The 20,322-nt window shown below is 38.7% G+C and overlaps 1 protein-coding gene across 1 annotated transcript; it reads left to right on the top strand.

The window, feature by feature from the left end:
- The first annotated feature begins 1,236 nt into the window (after positions 1-1,236).
- LOC139710829 (solute carrier family 28 member 3-like) lies at positions 1,237-18,904 on the top strand. Its single transcript, XM_071622748.1, has 11 exons — positions 1,237-1,398; positions 12,840-13,022; positions 13,560-13,840; positions 14,299-14,440; positions 15,007-15,198; positions 15,597-15,758; positions 15,937-16,193; positions 16,434-16,602; positions 16,897-17,070; positions 17,705-17,885; positions 18,804-18,904. The coding sequence occupies exons 1-11, from the start codon at positions 1,237-1,239 to the stop codon at positions 18,902-18,904; spliced, it is 2,004 nt and encodes a 667-aa protein (XP_071478849.1).
- The last annotated feature ends 1,418 nt before the right edge of the window (positions 18,905-20,322 follow it).

Below are 20,322 nucleotides of genomic sequence, written 5' to 3'. Positions count from 1 at the left end.
ATATGGAGCGCGGAAAGAGAAACAACTCGAGGGCTGTTAAAAAAAAAAGAATCACAAAATCTTTACCATTTAGTGTCTGATAAAGAAAAAAAACACATTTTGAAATACTTCGAAACTACTGGGTAGTGGACGAAAATCAGAAAGCAGCAGAAAATATTTGTCAAAGAGCATTTATTTTGTTCACCTTTTTCATTCTTAGTATGTGTGTCAGTGTGTGTAGGAGATTTAGGGCAATTATGGGCACAGTTACAAATGGGCTTTGATTTTCAATACCACTAGTTAGGGAATGTTGGACTGCACTTCAAATAAGTGGGTTGACAGGGATGATAAGAAATCACCATTAGTAGATTCTTGCTTTAAAAAGTACGGAGTATGTAGACATCAGCTCGTCGCATTGAATAAGTTTTCCTGCAATATCATATCATAGTTTACTGCAGTAGTTGGCTGGTTGGGGGTACGCATTCTTTTCTATAGCTCCTTTATAAAAACGTAAACAAACGAGTAGGACACGCGGATAGTCGTCACTGTACTCTGTATTCTGGCTTTGTTTACATCGTGCAGTCCCGCCTAAAATTAGGATCCCACGGAGCGCAACGCACGTTGCGTTGACGAACGTGAATGGTGAGTTTGTTCAAATTACTAGTACATTGAGTACACTGTACTTTATATGTTAAGTTGTCTTGATTTACAAGACCCATTTTAGTTTGTATCAATGATACTAGTAAACTTTGCCGTCCGATTAAAACAAGCGAACCGTCATTTAGTCTTAATCAAGGTCTGTAACTGATCTTTTCTTTTGCGCATGCTTAAGTCCACATCACAGTTACCTATTACTATAGGGATGAATATCTTAATTGCATCCATCAACATCAAATGTTGTATGACCATAATGAGATTTCGACCTTTTCTGTATTGTTTTTACTAATAAATATCTTTTTCTTAGATGTTTCAATGAGTTCATATGCCAGAAAAGGCCAAATATATCATATTTTTATCTTGCAAAACATAGTCATCTGCTCAATATACCTAACCTTAAAATGGTATATCCCGTAAATTTGAATATTCATGATGTGTATACTGGCCGCTTCCCATAGGCCCAGTACGTTCATTCAGAAATACGCTCGAGCCGGTCCGGCGGACTGGCCTACGTAGTACGTTGAGCGCCAGACGTAGACGTACGTAACGCATTGTCGCGCCATTATTTTCTTTACTACCGCGACAGTCACATCAAGCCCGATGATCGAGGATAAATTTGAGTGCAATATGGATAACCACGTCGCAGACAGTCCTGATTCTGGAAAATTTTCGGTGTGTTTAGACTTTACTGGTTCAGATTTGGATTCTTCGGGGTATATTTTAGGGAGAGAACGAGAGAGAAAGCCGGTCATAAGGACTCTGGTGAGTTGTTCATTCATTCTAACGTTGTATTTCTACGGTTGCGTAAAATTTAGTTGCGAACATGTGCTGAGCAGAGTGATAATATTTACGTTAAATATATCGTTTTTTCTTGTAACTGGTAAAACTTTGAATCGGCAGTCGTAGATAACTTCAAATTACACCTGTTGTGTAATTTTCTACCACAGGAGAGTGCCAAATTTAATAGAACAAGAGCTTCAGTATTGTGCTTCTTTTACGAGCCATGCGGTTTCCAAATTTGTACGGGCGTGAACGTCTGTAGTAGGGTAAGAAGAATGTGTTGCCGATTTAACATACCAACTCTGCTTGTGTCTTCTTAGGAGAACATCGGGTAAATCTTGAACAATACCGAATGAAATTTTTTCATAAATTCATATATTAGAATATTTGGTAAATATTTTTGACGGAAATAAGTGCTTGGTATTTTTTTAGATGAAAGTAGGAGCACACAGACCATTGTGTGTTGCGCGTTCGTCAAACACGGCAACCCGCCCCAGATGCGCGCCAACTTTGAACGGCTCTCATTGTCAACAAAGCTAGCTGCCCGCCGCCGCGTCGGTGTTTGGGTTGTCGCGGGAAATTTCGGGTTGCCTCCTGCGTCATGTATACAAACCAACGGGGCGGGGGAGTGAGGGTAGGCAGCCACAGCACAGAGCTACCCGCCAAATACTAGTACACAGTAGACTATCTACTCTAAATCAGTAAATGGAATAACAGTCTTGTAATGTCCATAATCAGTTGTGAATAAATTCAAAAACCAAGAGCTATAAAATGAGCATGATTTACTATTATTATCGAATAAGTAGAAACTGTGTTCTTCTACATTTTCTAGTAATAATACGAACATTTGTTAGCGAGAAAGGCTTGAAAGCAATCTTAGGCGTTCATCCCAGTATTCGATAGAGTCTTAACAGTTACAGACAGTGATTCTATAAATTTACATACAAATACATTTGTAGGCTATAGCTCCATATAGAGCTGCTATAGTGCTAACTAGTATTTTTAGTAACAAGGGATTACTGCATTAACTCAAGAACTAATCAAGTTTTTAATCTGTGTAATCAAGACATCAACTACAACTGAACCAGGCCTACTGGAACATATGGCAAACACAAATATTCATGTTTTTTATTTTCGTGCTAGTTTCTGGTTGCGCGAATGCGCGAAAATGTCAACACCAAGAAAATTTTCACTTTTACAGTAATTGGCTGAAACATGAATTCAAATCAGATCATTCGCTTTCAGAGATGTTCAAAATGAAAATAGTGAGCTTGTGACCAAGCATTACCAGCAGACTGCATATCTACAATCAGCTCATCTCCTAGAGCATGCCCTGCTCTGGCTCTGTTCTTACTGGGCAAATTTTGGATTTTCACAAGTATTTTTGCCATCATGGAAATGCATGCTGTTTCACACAGACAATGATCTCATAATTTCTTCCCTTTTGAGGCAAGTTTAATTCATACTGGAAATCACAAGAAATTTATTCCAAGTAAAGGCAGTGTGCTACATGTACATACAGTCTGTAACTTCATTTTTTTTTTTTTTAAACCAATTGCCTGGTTGGGTAAGCAGTTTTCAAATTGTTACAGTACATGTATCCTTTTAACATACTGTACGCCACTTGCTCGAACATGAATTTTACTTGCCCGAAAAGAAAGTCCAAAAATACAAGAAACTGATATTTACATGTCTATAAAGACAATCGTGACTATGAATTTGAATAAACGGCGCCCATCGATTCAAATACCTAAACACCTTGGTTGGAGTGATGAACTTGATTTGATTGAGTGTTGGTGTTGCGTTGCACTGGGGGCTTCTTCGTGTTAGTGTTGGAAAGTTACAGAAACAAAATTTGAAAGATGAAAGTGATTGTATCGTGAAACAGTAGGAGCAAATGTCGATAGACTGCCTACATGTATTTCAAGGTGCCTTGCATGGTTCTTCAAGAAACATGTACGAGCAGACGGACCTCATCATAGCTTTTCTACGCCAATGAGGTGTTTGACCCTGGTGAGAGATCACATTTTATTGAGGCCTTTCTCCTTGTGTTGTGGCTCTGTGTTAACCTGTTTGAGGACGGACTTATTTTGCTACAACACGCATTTCCCATAGACGCTTGACCGAGTATGCTCGGGACTCGTCCTCAACGAGTTAAGATAGGAATGTCCAGCAGTGGTGTGAGCTGATGGACAGGGCAAAGATGAATTGACACTATCTCCATTTTTAGTAAATGAATAAGCAGAAGGCTACTTTGTGCCACACAAATATTGGCCACAATTTTCTCTTTTGCTGTGCTACCTTTTGAAAAGTGTTGTACATGTAGGCTTGTTATCATTTTTCAAGTCCGTACTCCTTTGATGTCAAAATTTGTGATCTCTTCAAGGTCATCCTCGTGCCTTCTGTGTCTCTCTCCGGGTCTCTTTCTCTCTCAAGAGTAGCCGTGGAATCAAAACTGATTTGCTTGAATGAATGATAAAGCCTACTTGTAGTTTTGATAGAAGATAAAGAGGAGCTTGCATTGCCATTCTAGTGGCCAATGATGATACTGGCTATCATCCAGGTCGGCAAGCAAGCAAGAGATGTTCTTGCATCTTGGGAGACACAGTACAGCTTCAATACGATAAGTAGGTTTTGTGAAAAACCAAATGCTGAAAGGAAACCATGTGGAAGGGCCTGGAATTTCCATACCATAAATGGTCATTCCAGACAAAGCAAAGATAAGGCCTAATCCTAGATTCCAATTGGGAGTGAATCATTATTGTATGATGTGTACATGTATGGTTCATTTTCATTTCATTGGCTCAGTGGTTTACAGGCTCCATGTGTACAACACACAACTCCTTTTAATAGAGTACGGATTCATCCTGAATTGAATAGTACAGTTATAGGGGTCAGGCAAATGTCCCCATTTTTCTTTGACCTGCCTAGTGCATATTACTGCAAAGAATTCCCCTTTTTCTTGAGAACATGTTTCAATGAGGAATTCTTCATCATGACAACACACATGTGAAGTTGTGTCGATTACATTTTTGCGTTGACCTCATCAGTCTGTACTGTTTCAGTGGCAGCTAATCATACTGTACCAAGTGGAAATTTCTTTACATTCAATTCATATCATCTCTGCTCTTATTGCTCTGTGAAGTTAGATACAGCGTATAAAGAACACTAATTTTTGCTTATGGCTTCACGTGAGCTCAGACAAACATTACCACAAAAAAAAAGATTGTACATGTACATTAAGAGTTTTTTACTGCTCACTTCTTCAAAGTCTGACACAATTACAGTGTATAGTCGGTAGGACCTTAAACACTTTGTATCAATTTTTCATTGTAGTGATGCCTACAATTGTATTTTACATGTATGATTGTAGGTTGAGGTGGTGAAATCAGTATTGTTCCATGATTAATAGGTATTAAAACAAAATAATGTTTTGGGTTGACAATTAGCAATTTGAGCATAAACAATTGTTCTCCCTCTTATAAGTCCAAGGGATAGGAATCCTACCTGACTGATAATTGTCTTTTCTGTTTAATATCAAAATGTTTTGTATGTACATGTACAAATGTACGACTTAAACAGGGAATAATTTTCAAACTCAAATTTGATTAGCAATTTCAGCTGATGAAAAATGCCTTCAATGATCAATATCCTGTACACTTCTATGTAAGAAAACTGCTACACAAAAAGTTTGTGTAGCATAACTTTTGTGTAGCAGTGGTGTAAAAATGCATAGGAAATTGCTATGCGATATCAGGAAAATTATTCCCTGTTAAATATACAAGATAACATCACCTCCTACAGTATGATTTAGATGTGTCTGATATTTACAAATCACAATAGACATTCCAGACTTCTTCTCTTACATGTACAATGTTGTATGTACAGTACATGTATGCCAGATGCTGATGTTTATAAAAGGGGGAATTACATTGTAGTAAATCCATGAAAGGGGATTATATTCAATTGTATCCTGGACTGAAATATAAAGGCCTCAGCTTTCACACATTGTAATGCATGTCTGGATACCAAAGAGTGGGCAGGCTGTCCCAGCTCTGATATAATGTAAAATCCTTGAAAATAATTATAGTTGATATGTCCAGACTCATCTCTACATACAGTGAATACTCACACAGCTGAAGAATGAGGACAGGAGTTGGCCATTTAATACCAATGAATGTATTCAAGCTTTGATTGCCCCCAAATGATGTGTTCTCCAATAGTGCTATTTGTGGTTTTCATTTACGCATCCCTGTGAATCCGAAAGGGTCAGGTGAAAACTTTCTCCCTTGAAGCAGTGGTGCTGCTGCATTGGATGGTATTAGCCCAGTACAGTTACAAGTGTACATTGTAATCGTCCTGATTAAAATAATAATAATAATAATAATAATAATAATAATAATAATAAATAAATAAAAAATTGTTCTGAAAAATTTTGCTTTCCTAGTTTACAGTATGTTATACAAGTTGTACATAAATTGCCTTGCCAGTGCTGATAAACTATAATGCAGCGCTGCTTTGTACTTGATCACACAACAATTCTGAATTTTAATTGTACCATTGAACAGTATAGGTAACTGGCCAGGAACGATGGCATTGATTCCTTTCAGCTTGCCAAGGTTGACTAGGACAATGAAATCTTTGGTATGCAATCATTCGTGTGCAACATGCGTCCTGGCAATCAAGGGGCACCAGCTCTTGCTGCATAGCAACTGTGACTTCTCTGCAGTGAGGTGTGCCAAGTATGTACATGTAATACTATGTTCCTGACACTAGATGGCGCTGTGCACTTTCAATGTAGTTACCGCTGTGTATTTTCTTGTGCTATGCTGGTGCTGGTGGTAATTGCTTCTATTACAAACAATTTTTTTAATAACTTTTATATATATATATATTTTTTAATTATTATTATTATTATTTTTTTAAGTTTTTAGTGTTTTTTTTTTCTCCAGAAAGGCTAGGTGACCAAATTTGTACTTGGTGTAGTTGGTCTGTTGTTGTTTTTCATAAATTGACACAGAAAGGATGATATTAGTAAATACTTTGTAGTCAGACTGGCATTAACATCTCATATTCATGAATTTTTCTAGAATAATGACACAAATTTCATGAACTTCTGAATTTCTGTACATTTTCATTGATTGAAAGTTAATGCTTCACTACTAATGCATCCATTTGAAATATATGTACTCTGCAGAAAACTGTAGGTGCGTAATTGTGTTGCATGTACCTTATATTCTGGCTTGTAAGTTTTGTGTTAAAGATGTATTCCAAAATGTAGCACAAAGGTAGTCATTTACATTGTAATGTACACCGTATGTATTAAAAGTACCGATACAGAGGTTTAAGGTTTACCATACAATGGTGTACACATGTATGCATGGTTTAAACCTTTATTTGATCAGGCACTAGGCTTTCACTGTAACTTGCCAAACTTTTTTTTTTTTTTTTTTTTTTTTTTTAATCAGCACTTGAGTTAGTCTCTCCACACTTGACCTACATGTACAGATACATGTTGAGTTTTGAATAGTAAGCTCACTCAGGAGTAGCAATTGCGTATCCAGGCAACTAGTGTACCCCCAGAGGGCAATTACTCCCCGGCTAACTGGTTAGTGGTAAGGTTAGGGCAAAGATTGTAAATAGGGTTAGGGGTTTGGGTTAGGGTTAGGATTAGGATTAGGATTAGGATTAGGGCCAGGGGAAGGGTCTGGGGTAATTGCCATGGTCCTGTAGGGAAGCCATGGTGACAGAACAGCTATTTGAGGGAATATCATCAGGGTAATCTCTATTCATTGGCAAGTAGTTTCCACACATCTCTGCCAGTCGGCAAAGGGAGCAGAGTAAGGGTTAATCCCTTCAGAGGTTAGGAGTTGGTGACATTTTAGTTGAATGTATTATGAGCTGCCAAAAAGGGAAGGCTGTGACAACACTGGATGTTTTAGCCAATTGAACACAGCAAGTTTTTTTGCTTTCTTTTTTATGAAATCAGTAGCAGAAAATCCTAGGAAACAAAGACAAGAAGTGAATATACTGTACCTGGTACTCACTGCAGACAATCAGTTGATGATTGAGAAAAGGGGACTTTTCTGAGTTGCCAAATATTGGGTGTAAAAAGATGCATTTTGGGAATAACATGCATTGAGAGATTCTGAGACTTTGTAGTAATAATGAAAAGGTGAATGCAGTTGAATCAATGCAACTGCCCAACCATAGCAGTGCAAGGCTGTTAAATCTCTACATAAATGTGAGAGAGACCCTATGGGCCAGACAGGCAGTCAAACTTTACCTTTGCTCACACCTTCAATAGCTCCCTCTATAGTTCAGTATTCTCCACTGTTTGTTCCTTGCACGGTGATCCCTGCTTTCTTTCAAGTTAAACTGTGTGAAACAATTGCTATCGATCTTTGGGAATTGCAGGGATATCTTGATTATCATAATTATTATTTTATCATTTATTTTATGTATTTATGTATTTATTTATTTTTGCAAGAAATAATGCATCAGCTGACTGCCATTCAATTCCAGATGTGATGTTCATGTTTATACAATGTACATATGTAGCATGTCTACACAAATGACCAATGTGACTTTGATTAATAGACTGGAAAATTTTTTTTATTCTTTATTTTTTTTAGCATCAATTGTTTATAGAAAATGTTTGTGTGTGTTTGTTTGTTTGCTTTTTTTTTGGGGGGGGGTTTAGAGATTGATGACTCTTGAGTCCATTTTTCATAAATGCTCAGTAGGTAAAGTTAAATGACGGTAAAGCTACAGCTGCTTTAGGTAATAATACATTTCTATCAAGACATACATTGTGGGGTAGGGAACCATCCTGTGTGTAGTTATGCAGTTTACAACTGTGTATTTCAATTTAAATGGAACCTGGTTTAGCTGTACATATTGATTAGTTTGGTCGGTTGGTGGGTTGTCTGTTTGTTTGTTTGTTTGTTTGTTATAGGATTGCAGATCTCTAGTTTTTGTTTATTTTATAGAATGGAGAGAAAGAGCCAACAATACCAGTCCTTGTATTGTTGGGGGTGGTGTGCTGGAGGAAATCTGGACTCACTTGTATGTTAGTTTGTACATTGCATGGTCACCCAGAAAGTTCAGCTTATATGTACAAAGTGTATAATTCTCTGTGAGCTTTTGTTTGGCAGTATATGCCCCCTTTTAGTGTCAGAGTCACACCCACTCACAGTTTAGTCATTATTCAGAGAAACTGTGCATTGTATTGAGAGACGCAAGCAGAGTTCACACTTGAATAGCTTAACTTTATGTGACCTTATAAAGTTTGCTAACCTGATGTATCTGAAGCCCTGATGATGGAGTACAGCACAGAATAGGGTCTTTGTGTTTGTGACACATTCTCAGTTGTTTTCAAACTTCCAAGTTCTACTTTTAAATCAAATTGCCATCCATAACATCCAACAATCTTTTGGTTAATTATGGGTCTTGACATTGCTGATGAGCAATGTGGTTTAAAGGAGTGATGAATCCTGCTAGTTTTATGAAAATTCTGTCACTGTGAACGTTGGGGACATACTAAAGCCTTTCCTGGTGACTGTGAGTGTCCTCTGTTCCCCCTCTCCTGCCCAAACACAATGGACCTCTCCTCCAACGCTATGCATGGAGACAATGTCTTCTTTGAAGGCCTTTCACCGATCTTTGCCGCGATTGGTACATTTATTTCTTTGGGCTATCTGTTCCAGAGGGGCGGGGGCGCATTCTTTGTTGTTTGTAGCTTGGACTAGCTGTGTTCATTCAACAGTACCAAACTCAGTCTTTACAACACACACTCTTGAACAAACCAGGACTTCACAGCATCTTCTTGAGCCCAGTTGTTCAATTAGCTTTTCTGACTCCAACATCTTCTGCACCTTTCTCATCGACTTAAATTGTTTCAGACAATAATATTCTACAACAGCATTGACCAAGCCAAATGTAGCAGTGTTAATTGTTGAGGACAGATACTCGATAAAGATTTCTTTCTCAGCTTTGTTGGCTTTTTGCGACTTTGCTGCGTTGTACCACTTTACCGTCAGGATGAGCACAGATAACTTGGCGTTTTCCAATGATCCTAGTGAAGCAGAGGAGGGTAGGAGGAAGGACAAGGTAAGGTTGTAAAAGAAAGTGTGAGGAGTGTTTTATGAACTTTTAGATGTGTGCTTGTGTGCTCTGGCGTGTAACGAACGGCCTTTATCAGGTAGCTTGATTTTTTTTTTAATTATCTCTGGAGAGATGATCAAAGCATTTGAGGAGAAATCATCAACAGATGAGAGTGTGGACCTCTGCAAAGCAGCTCATTCCCTCCCTTACACACACTTACTGAAAAATGGGCTATTTCCCAATGAAAAAGAAGCCTTTGTAGTGTCTCACTGAGTTGACCTTAGCTTCTTGCTACACCTCAAGTGGGCACTCGGTGCACATATTGCCACCTCAAATATGCCCAACTTGAACTCCCTGTTTGTTGGCTGTATTTGCCAATGATGAAGAATTCTTAAAAGAATAATAACAATAATGATTCCTGGATCCAGAAAGGTGTTCTGATCACCATCAAAATTTAATCACCTCTAGTGTTATTATCACCCTTTCCTGTAAGTTTTCTTTTCCAAATCTATTCAAAACTTTTTGAGTTGTTTTGCAAATACAGAGACACATGGACAAACAGAGAACTTTTAACTAACAGTGCCAGCAAAAACATAATCTCCTTGAAGGAGGAAATGAAATAAAAAGAATAATGATGGATGGAATGGAGTTTAATAGGTTTAATGTCATGGAGACTTTGTTCAAAACTTTTAGCTTGTAAAACTCAAAAGTGGTTTCCAGTCAGCTTGCATGCTGCAAGCAGTGTGGCAACCAAGTACCTAATGTGCTCCTGTTCTGCCTTTTGAAGCTACCGCAAAGCAATTTTGAAAAGAATGTTACACAGCATCACATTTGTGAGCAGGACAAAAGAAATATTTGTCCTGAAGGAAGTTTCATGTTTGAAAAGAGAGGGGTAGAGTTGGGTTGGTGGTGGACACCACAAAAGTACTGAAGCAAAACAAGGCAAACATTCTGTAGATCATTTTTTATTTAAACACTGGATAGACCTATTCATACACTGTACCTTACTAGTTTTTGGATTGGGTTGCCAAATTGATTCTCATTTTCAACATTCACACTTTTTGTTGAAGAACAACAACACATTCAATAATAATGTACAAATTGTAGCTGCAAGCAAAGTGATTTCCCAAACAACATTTACAATGTATTACATTATGTTTGTATTTGTTGTCGATTTAAGTTGTTCTTTGCCTAAGAACAACTTGATGAAACACCACCCTGGACTTGTACACTGTATTTATTGTAAGGAGAATCTCTCTTGAGCATGCACGGAAGACAGAGATGTGTGTGTGTACACAGTGCAGAGTGAAATACGTCCTCTTAGTGGCAACTCCCTCCTACCACAGGAATGTGAATTCTCTACAGAAAAGGCTATACAATTTGTTTTTCCTTTTCTTTTTTTTTTACGTAGCAATTCCTGATTTGCTGGCTTAGCTCTTCCCTCAAATGAGGATGGTTATGGGTTTTGTTGCAAATGGTAAAAAAAAAAGAGACAATGATGAATGCCAAAAGCCAATTATTCATTGCATTTGAACTTCGTACTCTTAAACTGCAGATCCTTTTGGACATGGTTGAGTTGTTTTGTTTGTCATTTTGTAACGTGATCAGTCTTTGTGTGAGTGCAAGATGTATTGCCTGTGAGATTGATTCACCTGAGTGGGCAGTCACAGGTTTCAAAGAACCTTGTTTATGTACATTCACACGCCATTTCAGATAAATGGGCAACTGGATAACTGTATTGCTTGCTTGGTCTGGAATTGTTAGTTGATTAATGAATTGTGCGAAACTATTTTGATGGAGCAACGATGCAGGCTCTTTGCTTGCATGACTGCCAGGGCACATAAGTTCACAGTAATGCTTTTAGGGGCGTATTCTGGTCAGGGTAGAAAGGGCTTCGAACTGAGCAGGAATGACTGTATGAATCCATCAGTGAATCTCTTAAAATCAAAAATTAAGGCCATTTTACAAGATTTAAATTCAACAAAAATCTGAGGATGCATATAAAACTCATGTTATTCAGCATCATGCCACTTGCAGGCGTGAATGGTCTCAGCTCTCTTCTTTGTTTTTTTCTATTTTCTTTTTCGCTCACCAGCTTTGTTGCCCTTCTCATACATGTATGTACAATAGTATGTAGCAGTATACAGTACATATGTGACCCTGCACCTCAAAACAAACAAAAAGTCGCCAGACATGAATTTTTAGTTAAGACCATATTCTGAAAGAGCAGACTTTAAGCTTTAAAATGAAGTATAACTCAAATCAAATGGACTCTCCTAACCTATCTAAATATTGGAAAGAAAGCACAAACTCAGGAAAAGTGTGAACTGAGAAAAGAGGCTCTGAAGTACAGTGTCTATTCAAGCGCTTTATCTTTACCAAACCGTGCTGGCTGTGCGATGAATGGGACAAAAAACAGGAAGTAAACCACCAGAGTAACAACAATGAAGGGATTATCAGTTTAAACTGAAATTAAGCATGCCTCATTAACACATTCTGTCCATAATTAATGCCAACTTTCAAAGCAGTAGCACTATCCTTTCAAAAGTTATTAGAGTTGAAAGTGTAGAGTGTGGACAAGGTTTTTTCAGAAATGAAAAAGGGATTCTGTCAAAGACACACCTAATCACACTATTCTACCAAAAATGTTCGAGATAAACTGCTAAAAAAACACACTTTCCTGTCCGTTTTATGATACCAAATTTTAGCATACCGGTAATGTAAAAGAAGACCCGCTCTTTCAGAAAATATGAAAAAGTCAAGTTCGGCTAGGTTGACCCATTTCACTTATTTTCAGTCCTCACGCAAAATCAGTGTGTGCGACTTTATGTTCGTTTTGAGGTGCACGGTCACAGACAATGTATGTCTGTATACAATTGTATGTGTTTGAGTGTGGACGTGCGCGAGTACAGTGGGTATACAAATATAAGCTGTAAGTACACTGGCTCGTGTGTCTTACTGTCAAATTCAGTTTCAATAAATTTCATTATCATGCTCTGCAAGCAAAATGCAGAATAAATGTATCTTTTTGAAGTCTCTGGCAAAATGGGGCGAACAATACATACTTGGCATAAACAATATTGTTTTGTATGTATATTTAAGCAGTATGAAGTCCCATAAATTAGTTTGATTAGGAGCAACATTAATAGGGGAAGCTATTAAGGTGATTGATACCATTTACCTGTTTCAGTTGGAATAATGTAACTCCTCTTGTAATGGAGATTCTCTCTTTTCCAACCAAGCATTAGAAAACCAGAACCCTGTGCCAAAGATTACTTTTTATCGTTTTGCTATGTTTTTCTTTCAATCCAATGCAGCAAAATGAATACAATGACATCGAACTTCAGAAAGTGGATGCAAGCTTGCCAACTAGCACTCCGAAGAAACCCAAGAATGGGATCGTGGACCCTGAGGCCTCAGCCGATGTGACAGCTGACAATACTATTGTTGTAGAGATTGATGGTGGGCATGATCCCTCGGACCATGACAATTGCTGGATGGTGAGACTTTCTCAGTTACTTCTCCATCTCCCAGACTTTTGTGCATATAACATTGCCATGTGAGATCTGTATGCATTCTAAGGAGTATTTTTTTTTTTGTTCCTTTGTTTGTTTCTAAAGTCCCAGTTTGGGGTTTACAGGACTTGTGTTAAATGCCCCTCCATGTTGAAGTTGACTTGAATAAAAAAAAAGACAAAAGAAAGTAGAAGTGTCATGAAAATCTTGAAAAAGAAAAACACTGGAGTCATAGAAATGCAAAACAATGATAGTTGTTACACACAAATTAAAAAAAGATGGGGATGATGTCAGCATGTGGATCTTTCCTACATACAGAGGTCAGATTTTGTTATGAAACTACTTGCTCAAACAGAAAAGACATACAAATTTGCAATTCAATTTACTACTCTTCAAAAAGCAAGCATTTTGCAAAGACAACATGCATGGAACTGGGGTGTACATGCATCAGTTTCCCTTTGGTCCCACTTTGGCATGAATCCTCTTTCATGATTTTCTATTAATCTGTCAATGGTTCTGCAGGGAATGGACATCGGTGAGCACTTGAAGGATTCGTACCAGGCAAACAGGAAGGTCTACAAGGGTGTTTTCGTGGCTATTCTCCTCATCGCGTATCTGATCTACCTCGTCTTTGCCTCCATCCATGACATCAAGGAAGCCATGACTCTCCTCATCATTACAGGCGTGGCTGTTGTATTATATACATACACCGTGATTCGCGACACTTCTTCCGACTCCTTTACTGAGAACGTCGTTGTCCCTGCGGAAGGGTGTCTGGACAAGGCTTGGCCCCGTCTCAGATGGTACTTATTGCATATCTCCACCACATTTCATTTGATCTAAATGCAGCCAGATGCTTAGAGTGCATGTTCTAATGTCTCCGTTAAAACTGTGATCAATGAATTGAAGGCATCATCAGTTGGTATATGGGAGTTCTGAATTTTTAAAACTCTAAATGAGTAAATGAAACCTAGTAATTTGTATGCTGATACAGTTAGACCTCCATTTCAAATGCAAATTACCCTCACAGCAAAAGTTAGTCATTGAGTCAAGTATTTCAATGTGAAATTGTAGTGAGTAATGTAGTACTAAGATATTGCTATCTGAAGCCTCAATAGATTTGGAATTTGGACATTTCTCGTCAGACATGCATCACTTCAACGACTTAAATTTTGTTGTAGTTTCTATTAAGATGATTTGTATCTACAAATTTGACCATCTTTGTTTTGTTTTTGTTTTTGTTTTGTTTCTCAAACTACAGGGTCGTGCTTGTGATTTCCTTGGCTGGTTTTGCCGTCCTCCTGTATTTCCTGACACGAGAGAATCCCATCCAATTGATTTCCCTGGCTGGCCTTGCCATCTTCATCTTCTTCTCATTCATCATTTCCAAGTATCCACGTCACGTGAGTGAAGCCCTGATGTTATTTTACCTCAGGATTTAAAAAAAAAAAAAAATGAACAGTGTCTGCTCAGTACAGACCTGTGTTTCTTAGTCTAAACCAATGTCGAGCTTGAATCCAGAGCAAAAGAGAAGGTTTAAAAGCAGTAGAAATCTAATCAGAATGTGTGTTTGTCTGTGTGTGTGTTGCCATTTAAAGGAAATGATTTCAAGTTTCTTTCAGTGCAAAGCTCACATTTAATCAAAATGAGTAGGTGAAAAGTTGTTAAGACAGAAAAGAAGAAAGCACTAAATCATCTGTGCTCAAGCTGGCTACTTGTGTATGAGATTCCAGTGAAGTGTACTCTTAACTTGTACCAGTTTTGTAATTAGATAGCATATGGCAGATGGATGTGCATGTTGAGATTTGCTCTAGATGGATCAATGTATGCTGGCATTGTGAAGTGCACTACCCAGGCCAAAAGGGTAGAACTTTATCAAAGCTGTCATGCCTATTTTGAACTGAATTACGCTTTGCTTGAGATATGAGTTGTTACCACAAATTGCCTTCTAACCTTTCACCCCTTATAGATCAAATGGCGTCCCATTATCTGGGGCCTTGTCCTCCAGTTCATCCTGGGGCTTCTCATTCTCCGCACCAGGCCTGGATTCGTCGTATTCGACTGGCTCGGCAACCTCGTGCAAACTTTCCTCAATTATTCAACGGCAGGGTCCATATTCCTCTTTGGAGAGCTCTACTACCAGCACTACTTTGCCATGGCTGTAAGCTTTTCATCGCACACTCTTTTCTCTAAATATACATACATTGTATACGCCTCAGTGAATGCCTATGATGTTTGTTACTCAACTGTCTGTGTCTCGTTGACTAGATTTTTTACCTGGATCCTTGGATCGCATGCCAAAGACAAATTCTTAAAAACTTGTTTGCACATACTGTCATGCTCCACTAGAGCTCATGAGTAGAATCCTTTGAAGGGGGAAAAATGGAATGACATGCTCAGTATGTGGAACAACACACAGTTGGGGGGGGGGGGGGAGTGCATAGGAGACTGGAGAAATTTTGAAAGATGTTTTGTTCAGTATTTTGATAATTCATCCAGTCTGTCATCTGGTCATTGTATCTCAAAATGGAAGATTTTCATTTTTTATCACACCTTCAGGTATTACCCATCATCATCTACTTCAGCAGTGTCATTGCTGTTCTATACTACTGGGGTGTGATGCAAACGGTCATAGGGAAGATCGCATGGTTGATGCAGCGTACTATGAAAACCACTGCGTCAGAGTCACTCAGTGCAGCTGGGAACATCTTCATTGGCCAGGTGAGTGTTTGGTTCATATGTATAGTACAATAAGAAGACCCTAATGTGTACTAGGAGACCTGTAAGTCCCATCCCCCAACCCACCTGCCCTGATAATCCTGCTAAATCGCAGTCAATGATCGTGCAGTTTCTGCAGTATTTAAAAATCTACCATTCCTCCATCATTATCACTTTGCAGACTGAGGCACCCCTCCTGATCCGTCCGTACTTGCCAAAAATGACGCGCTCAGAAATCCACGCGGTGATGACAGGAGGCTTCGCGACCATCGCCGGGAGCGTGCTGGGAGCGTTTGTCCTCTCGGGCATCAGCGCCACTCACCTCATCGCCGCCTCCGTCATGTCTGCTCCCGCCGCCCTCGCAGTCTCAAAGCTGATCTACCCAGAAACGGAGGAATCGCAGACTGTCACTGTTGAGGATGTCAAACTGCCAAAGGGGTGAGTGTTTAGTGCTGGATCAGCACCCACTCACATTCTGATTCTCACTTAATGCTCTCTCCAGTAAAGACTGAAAAGTCACAATTGTAGAATCTTGATTCAAAAGGCTGTGATATTGCATTTCCTTTGACAAAACTTTATGATTTTACTTGGCCGGCAAGTGAATGTTTAAAGAATGATTTAGAAAGAAACATTGTTTGTTTCATGTTGTACCACTTTGTGTTTCTTTTTTTTCCTCAGTGATGAAAGAAATTTCATCGAGGCAGCGTCGAAGGGAGCCTCCACTGCTGTGCCCCTCGTTTTGAACATCGCTGCCAATCTAATCACCTTCCTTGCCCTCAAGGCACTACTCAATGGCATTTTGTCGTACCTTGGAGGTCTGGTTGGCTTCCCTCAACTCTCCTTTGAGGTGAGCTGAATACTGTCTCAGACATTTGTTGCTTTTATATGATTGGCACGATCATTATTGCTTACCAAAATACAGAAAATGCCGAGCATGTCTCATGTGCAGTCCTGTAAACTTACTGTTCTGTGTTCTGTCATTCTTCTCTCAATCTTCTCTCAACACTGAGTAATATGTGTTTGATCCGAGACCATCTCTGAGCTTTTATGTGTGATCTGCTCCAAAATGCTGATGAATCTGTCTGCTGTAAACCAAAAACTACAGGTGTGAATGCAGTCGATCTATTTCCTTTATTTGCAGCTCATCTGCTCGTACGTCTTCATGCCCATTGCTTACATGATGGGTGTTGAATGGGCGGATTGTCGCACCGTGGCCGAGCTGATCGGGATCAAGACGTTCATCAACGAGTTTGTGGCCTACGAGAGACTTGCTGTCATCCTGGATGAACGGGCACAGGGACTCAACGACTTCTCGGTAATTTTTAGTTTAATTCTTTTCCCATGAAGGCATCTATCTGCAAAGCTACGTCTTTGGACTGAAAATTTATGCTTTTTTCCTCCAGGTGTCGTGTTTGCCTGTTTATACTTTATGAATGTTCTTTTGACACTAATCTGAAAGTTTCAGGAGATTCAAGTCATTTCATACATTTGTTCAATAATAAAAATCGTTTTGATATAAAATGTTTATAAAATGTAACAGGTACTATTCATTGAAAGCCAGAGGCTTGTTAAAGCTCAATGTACCTTTAAAAACAGATCATACACTTATTACAATTTCAACATTAGATACCAAATGATAAAAGTTACCAACAATGTAAAAGGAGCACAGAGAGACATCTATTGATCTTTAACAATGTAAATGAAAAAGAAGTGAAACTTGACATATATTCTAAATATTGCCAAAAATTTGAATTTCTCTGAACTGGTAATGAAACTATAGGTGAAACATCCAACAAGTTCGATGATGTGCCTTTTTTTGGTGGGGGGGGGGGGGGGTGTTTCTTGCTCAGAATGCCAGCTGATGATGTTCTGCTGTGGAAACCACAATATGTCTATGATCCCGGGTTCAGAACATAACTGGTAAGTCTTCCATTTTTTGCTATTCACAGGAACGGTCCGAGGTCATCGCAACATATGCCCTGTGCGGTTTCGCCAACATCGGTTCAATAGGTATCCAGCTCGGTGGACTTACCCCCCTGGCTCCCTCCAAAGCAGCTGATCTTGCCGCCGTGGCCGTCCGTGCTCTGATCGCCGGAACCGTCGCCTGCTTCATGACAGCTTGTATAGCTGGTAAGTCACCATACAGCACAGTGGGCTGTTTTCTACTTCCTGCTATGCCTACATAATGATTGTCAATGGTATATATTTTGTAGATGACTTAAAAATCTCATGGCGTGGGTATTCATTTAGTATTAAGATGGGCCCACTCCATGAGCATGGGCTCGCTTTGGGTATACCAAAAACCTGTAATGAATTGTGTACAACTTTATCATTGACTACTATGAAAATACACACAGCCCAAGAAACTGGACTGGAGATGATTGTTACCAATGAGTGTGTGCATCAATGCACATATTCGCTGACATGTGGCTGATAAGTGCTATTCCTAGTTTTGAATGTACCCTGACGGGCAGCAAATGAATACCGATTCAATCAGACCTACGGACCTACACCTACTGGGTCTTTAAGTTTCTCTTTAGTCACACTTCAAACATTTGATTAGGGCTTTTCAAGAACTGAGTTGAGGAATAACAGTTAACCTGTCTGGTCACCATTGCTTACCAACATAGTAATGAATGTAGCTTTTCCACATAGCAATGCAGAAGTAAAAATTCAATAATAAAAATTCAATAAAAGGGAGTGTAATGATGTTTGGGAAGATGGTCTGCACAGTTTTGGGTGTGTGGTTTTTTTTTTTATGCCTTTCTACAGTTAGTTTTAATGAACATTATTATCTTCTTCCTCTGCAATTCCCATTCCATTTCAACCATGTGGTAGTGTTTGAGGCATATCCAAGTCCATTCCGGGATGACTTTTGAGTAGCAAGGACAAAGATTTTTTTTTTCTGAAAACAAAACATGATCAACAATTAATACTTTTTATCTTATTGTTTGGGCATTTTGAATCAGTTTTTGTGAATGTAACAACATCTCATCTTTAATTGTTTTTAATCTCTTTCTCTCCATCTTTTTATTTCCATCTCTGCAGGTGTGCTATTTGTACCCGCGCCAGTCGTCGTGGCTAACGCAACAATGAGCGCTGATGCTGGCACTATGGCAACAATGCTATTCACAACGATTACCTCATGATGAAAGCAGCGCCATCCTGTAGGATGATATTTTGCTCTTTTTTTATTTCTGTGTATCTGAAGCCTCTGCAGCGTGTGTTTACATGTTGGTTGTGTGATTAAGCGTGTGTACTCTCCATTGCCAGTGGGTTAAAGAATTCTTGTGAGAGCTTTCGTAGAGATCATTGAACACCTGTCCAAACTTTTATCCATGTTAACAAATATGTATACTAGGGATTAGGCTTGTGGAGTTGCGGGTTATCTGTCTCATTATTCTATGAGAGCAATTCACTTGTACTTTCTTTGTAAACTCCTTGTTGCTGTCAAATGCACAAGAAAGGCAAAAGTGTTCTCATGCACCGAACATCATTGTTGCATCTCTTATTCCTGAATTTCCCAACATTTTTAGTAAACACATTTTTACCATTTTTACCCTACTGCGACTGGTACAAAATACTCGCACTTAAGCTAAACATGTTTCCCTAGGGCGTCCTTGAGCCATCTATGTATTGAAGCAAACCTAATGTGTTGAGAGTTTAAGGATGATGCTAACTAAACGTAGTAGATTCATTTCATATTTCTGAATTTTTTCAATTGACAGATGTGTGCACTAGATGCATTGCTCTGTTCATCCTTTTTGCTAGGATCTTGCTCTTTTCATACTGTCAACAATGTCTACTTACTCAACATAGAGCAAAAAGAGTGATATATTGAGATTTCTTGTGGGAAAACTAGCTGCAATATTTAGGATGTCAGTTTATCCTGTTCTTAACCAGCTTTTGAGTAAACTTCTCATAAAATGAAACATTCTGATTTTTAACGTGTGCCAAACCTTGGAAGTGGGGTTTTAGCAGTGCAAGCGATATTCATGACGTAACCATTTCTATAAATAATGAACAATTATGTAAAGCTCTCTCAAAATGCTTCAGTAAGACTGATCTTTATGTAGGATAATGCAGCTGCAGGGGAATGTCTGCTCTTGATAATATTTTTTTCTTCTAGAGAACATCAACTTGATATTTGTATGCCAATATGAACATCATTAAAGAATGAAAGAGCCTTTCCTTTATGAAGTATGTAGGATTAATCCAAGGAGGTCAATATGCTTTGAGTGCACAGCTTCCAAATTTTGTAACACTGGGCATGTAACATTAGCTGACTTTTGGTATACACCTGTCATTTTCATATTTTCAAGAGTGTGCTGTTGTTTGAAATCTGGACCCAAGTTGCTTTTCCCATTGAGGGAATAAAGGGTAGGGAAAGGTGTCTTAGAACACCCATGGAGGTTTGACACCCATGGAGGTTTGAAATGGAGATGTGGTAATGCTTAATTTGAAGTAAAAAAAGAAAAAAAGATGTTTTATTTTCAGAAAATGTGTATAGAATGTGTATGAGCTAAATACAGTGAATGGTGTGTGATGGCTAAGGTACAGGAAAATG

This window comes from Diadema antillarum, unplaced genomic scaffold (assembly GCF_040938485.1).
Source record: "Diadema antillarum isolate AM-2024a unplaced genomic scaffold, OU_Dant_1.0 seq00001573_RagTag, whole genome shotgun sequence".
Lineage (NCBI taxonomy): Eukaryota > Metazoa > Echinodermata > Echinoidea > Diadematoida > Diadematidae > Diadema > Diadema antillarum.
Note: the sequence above shows the minus strand (reverse complement) of the source record. Positions and strands in the feature narration are given on the sequence as shown.

What these genes read in the sequence shown, in the direction of transcription:
- LOC139710829 (XM_071622748.1), top strand. Translation starts at nt 1,237, where the DNA reads ATGATCGAGGATAAATTTGAGTGCAATATGGATAACCACGTCGCAGAC. An exon ending in TCCCTCAACTCTCCTTTGAG is followed by an intron (nt 16,603 to 16,896) that starts GTGAGCTGAATA and finishes CTTTATTTGCAG; the next exon opens with CTCATCTGCTCGTACGTCTT. An exon ending in AGGGACTCAACGACTTCTCG is followed by an intron (nt 17,071 to 17,704) that starts GTAATTTTTAGT and finishes TGCTATTCACAG; the next exon opens with GAACGGTCCGAGGTCATCGC.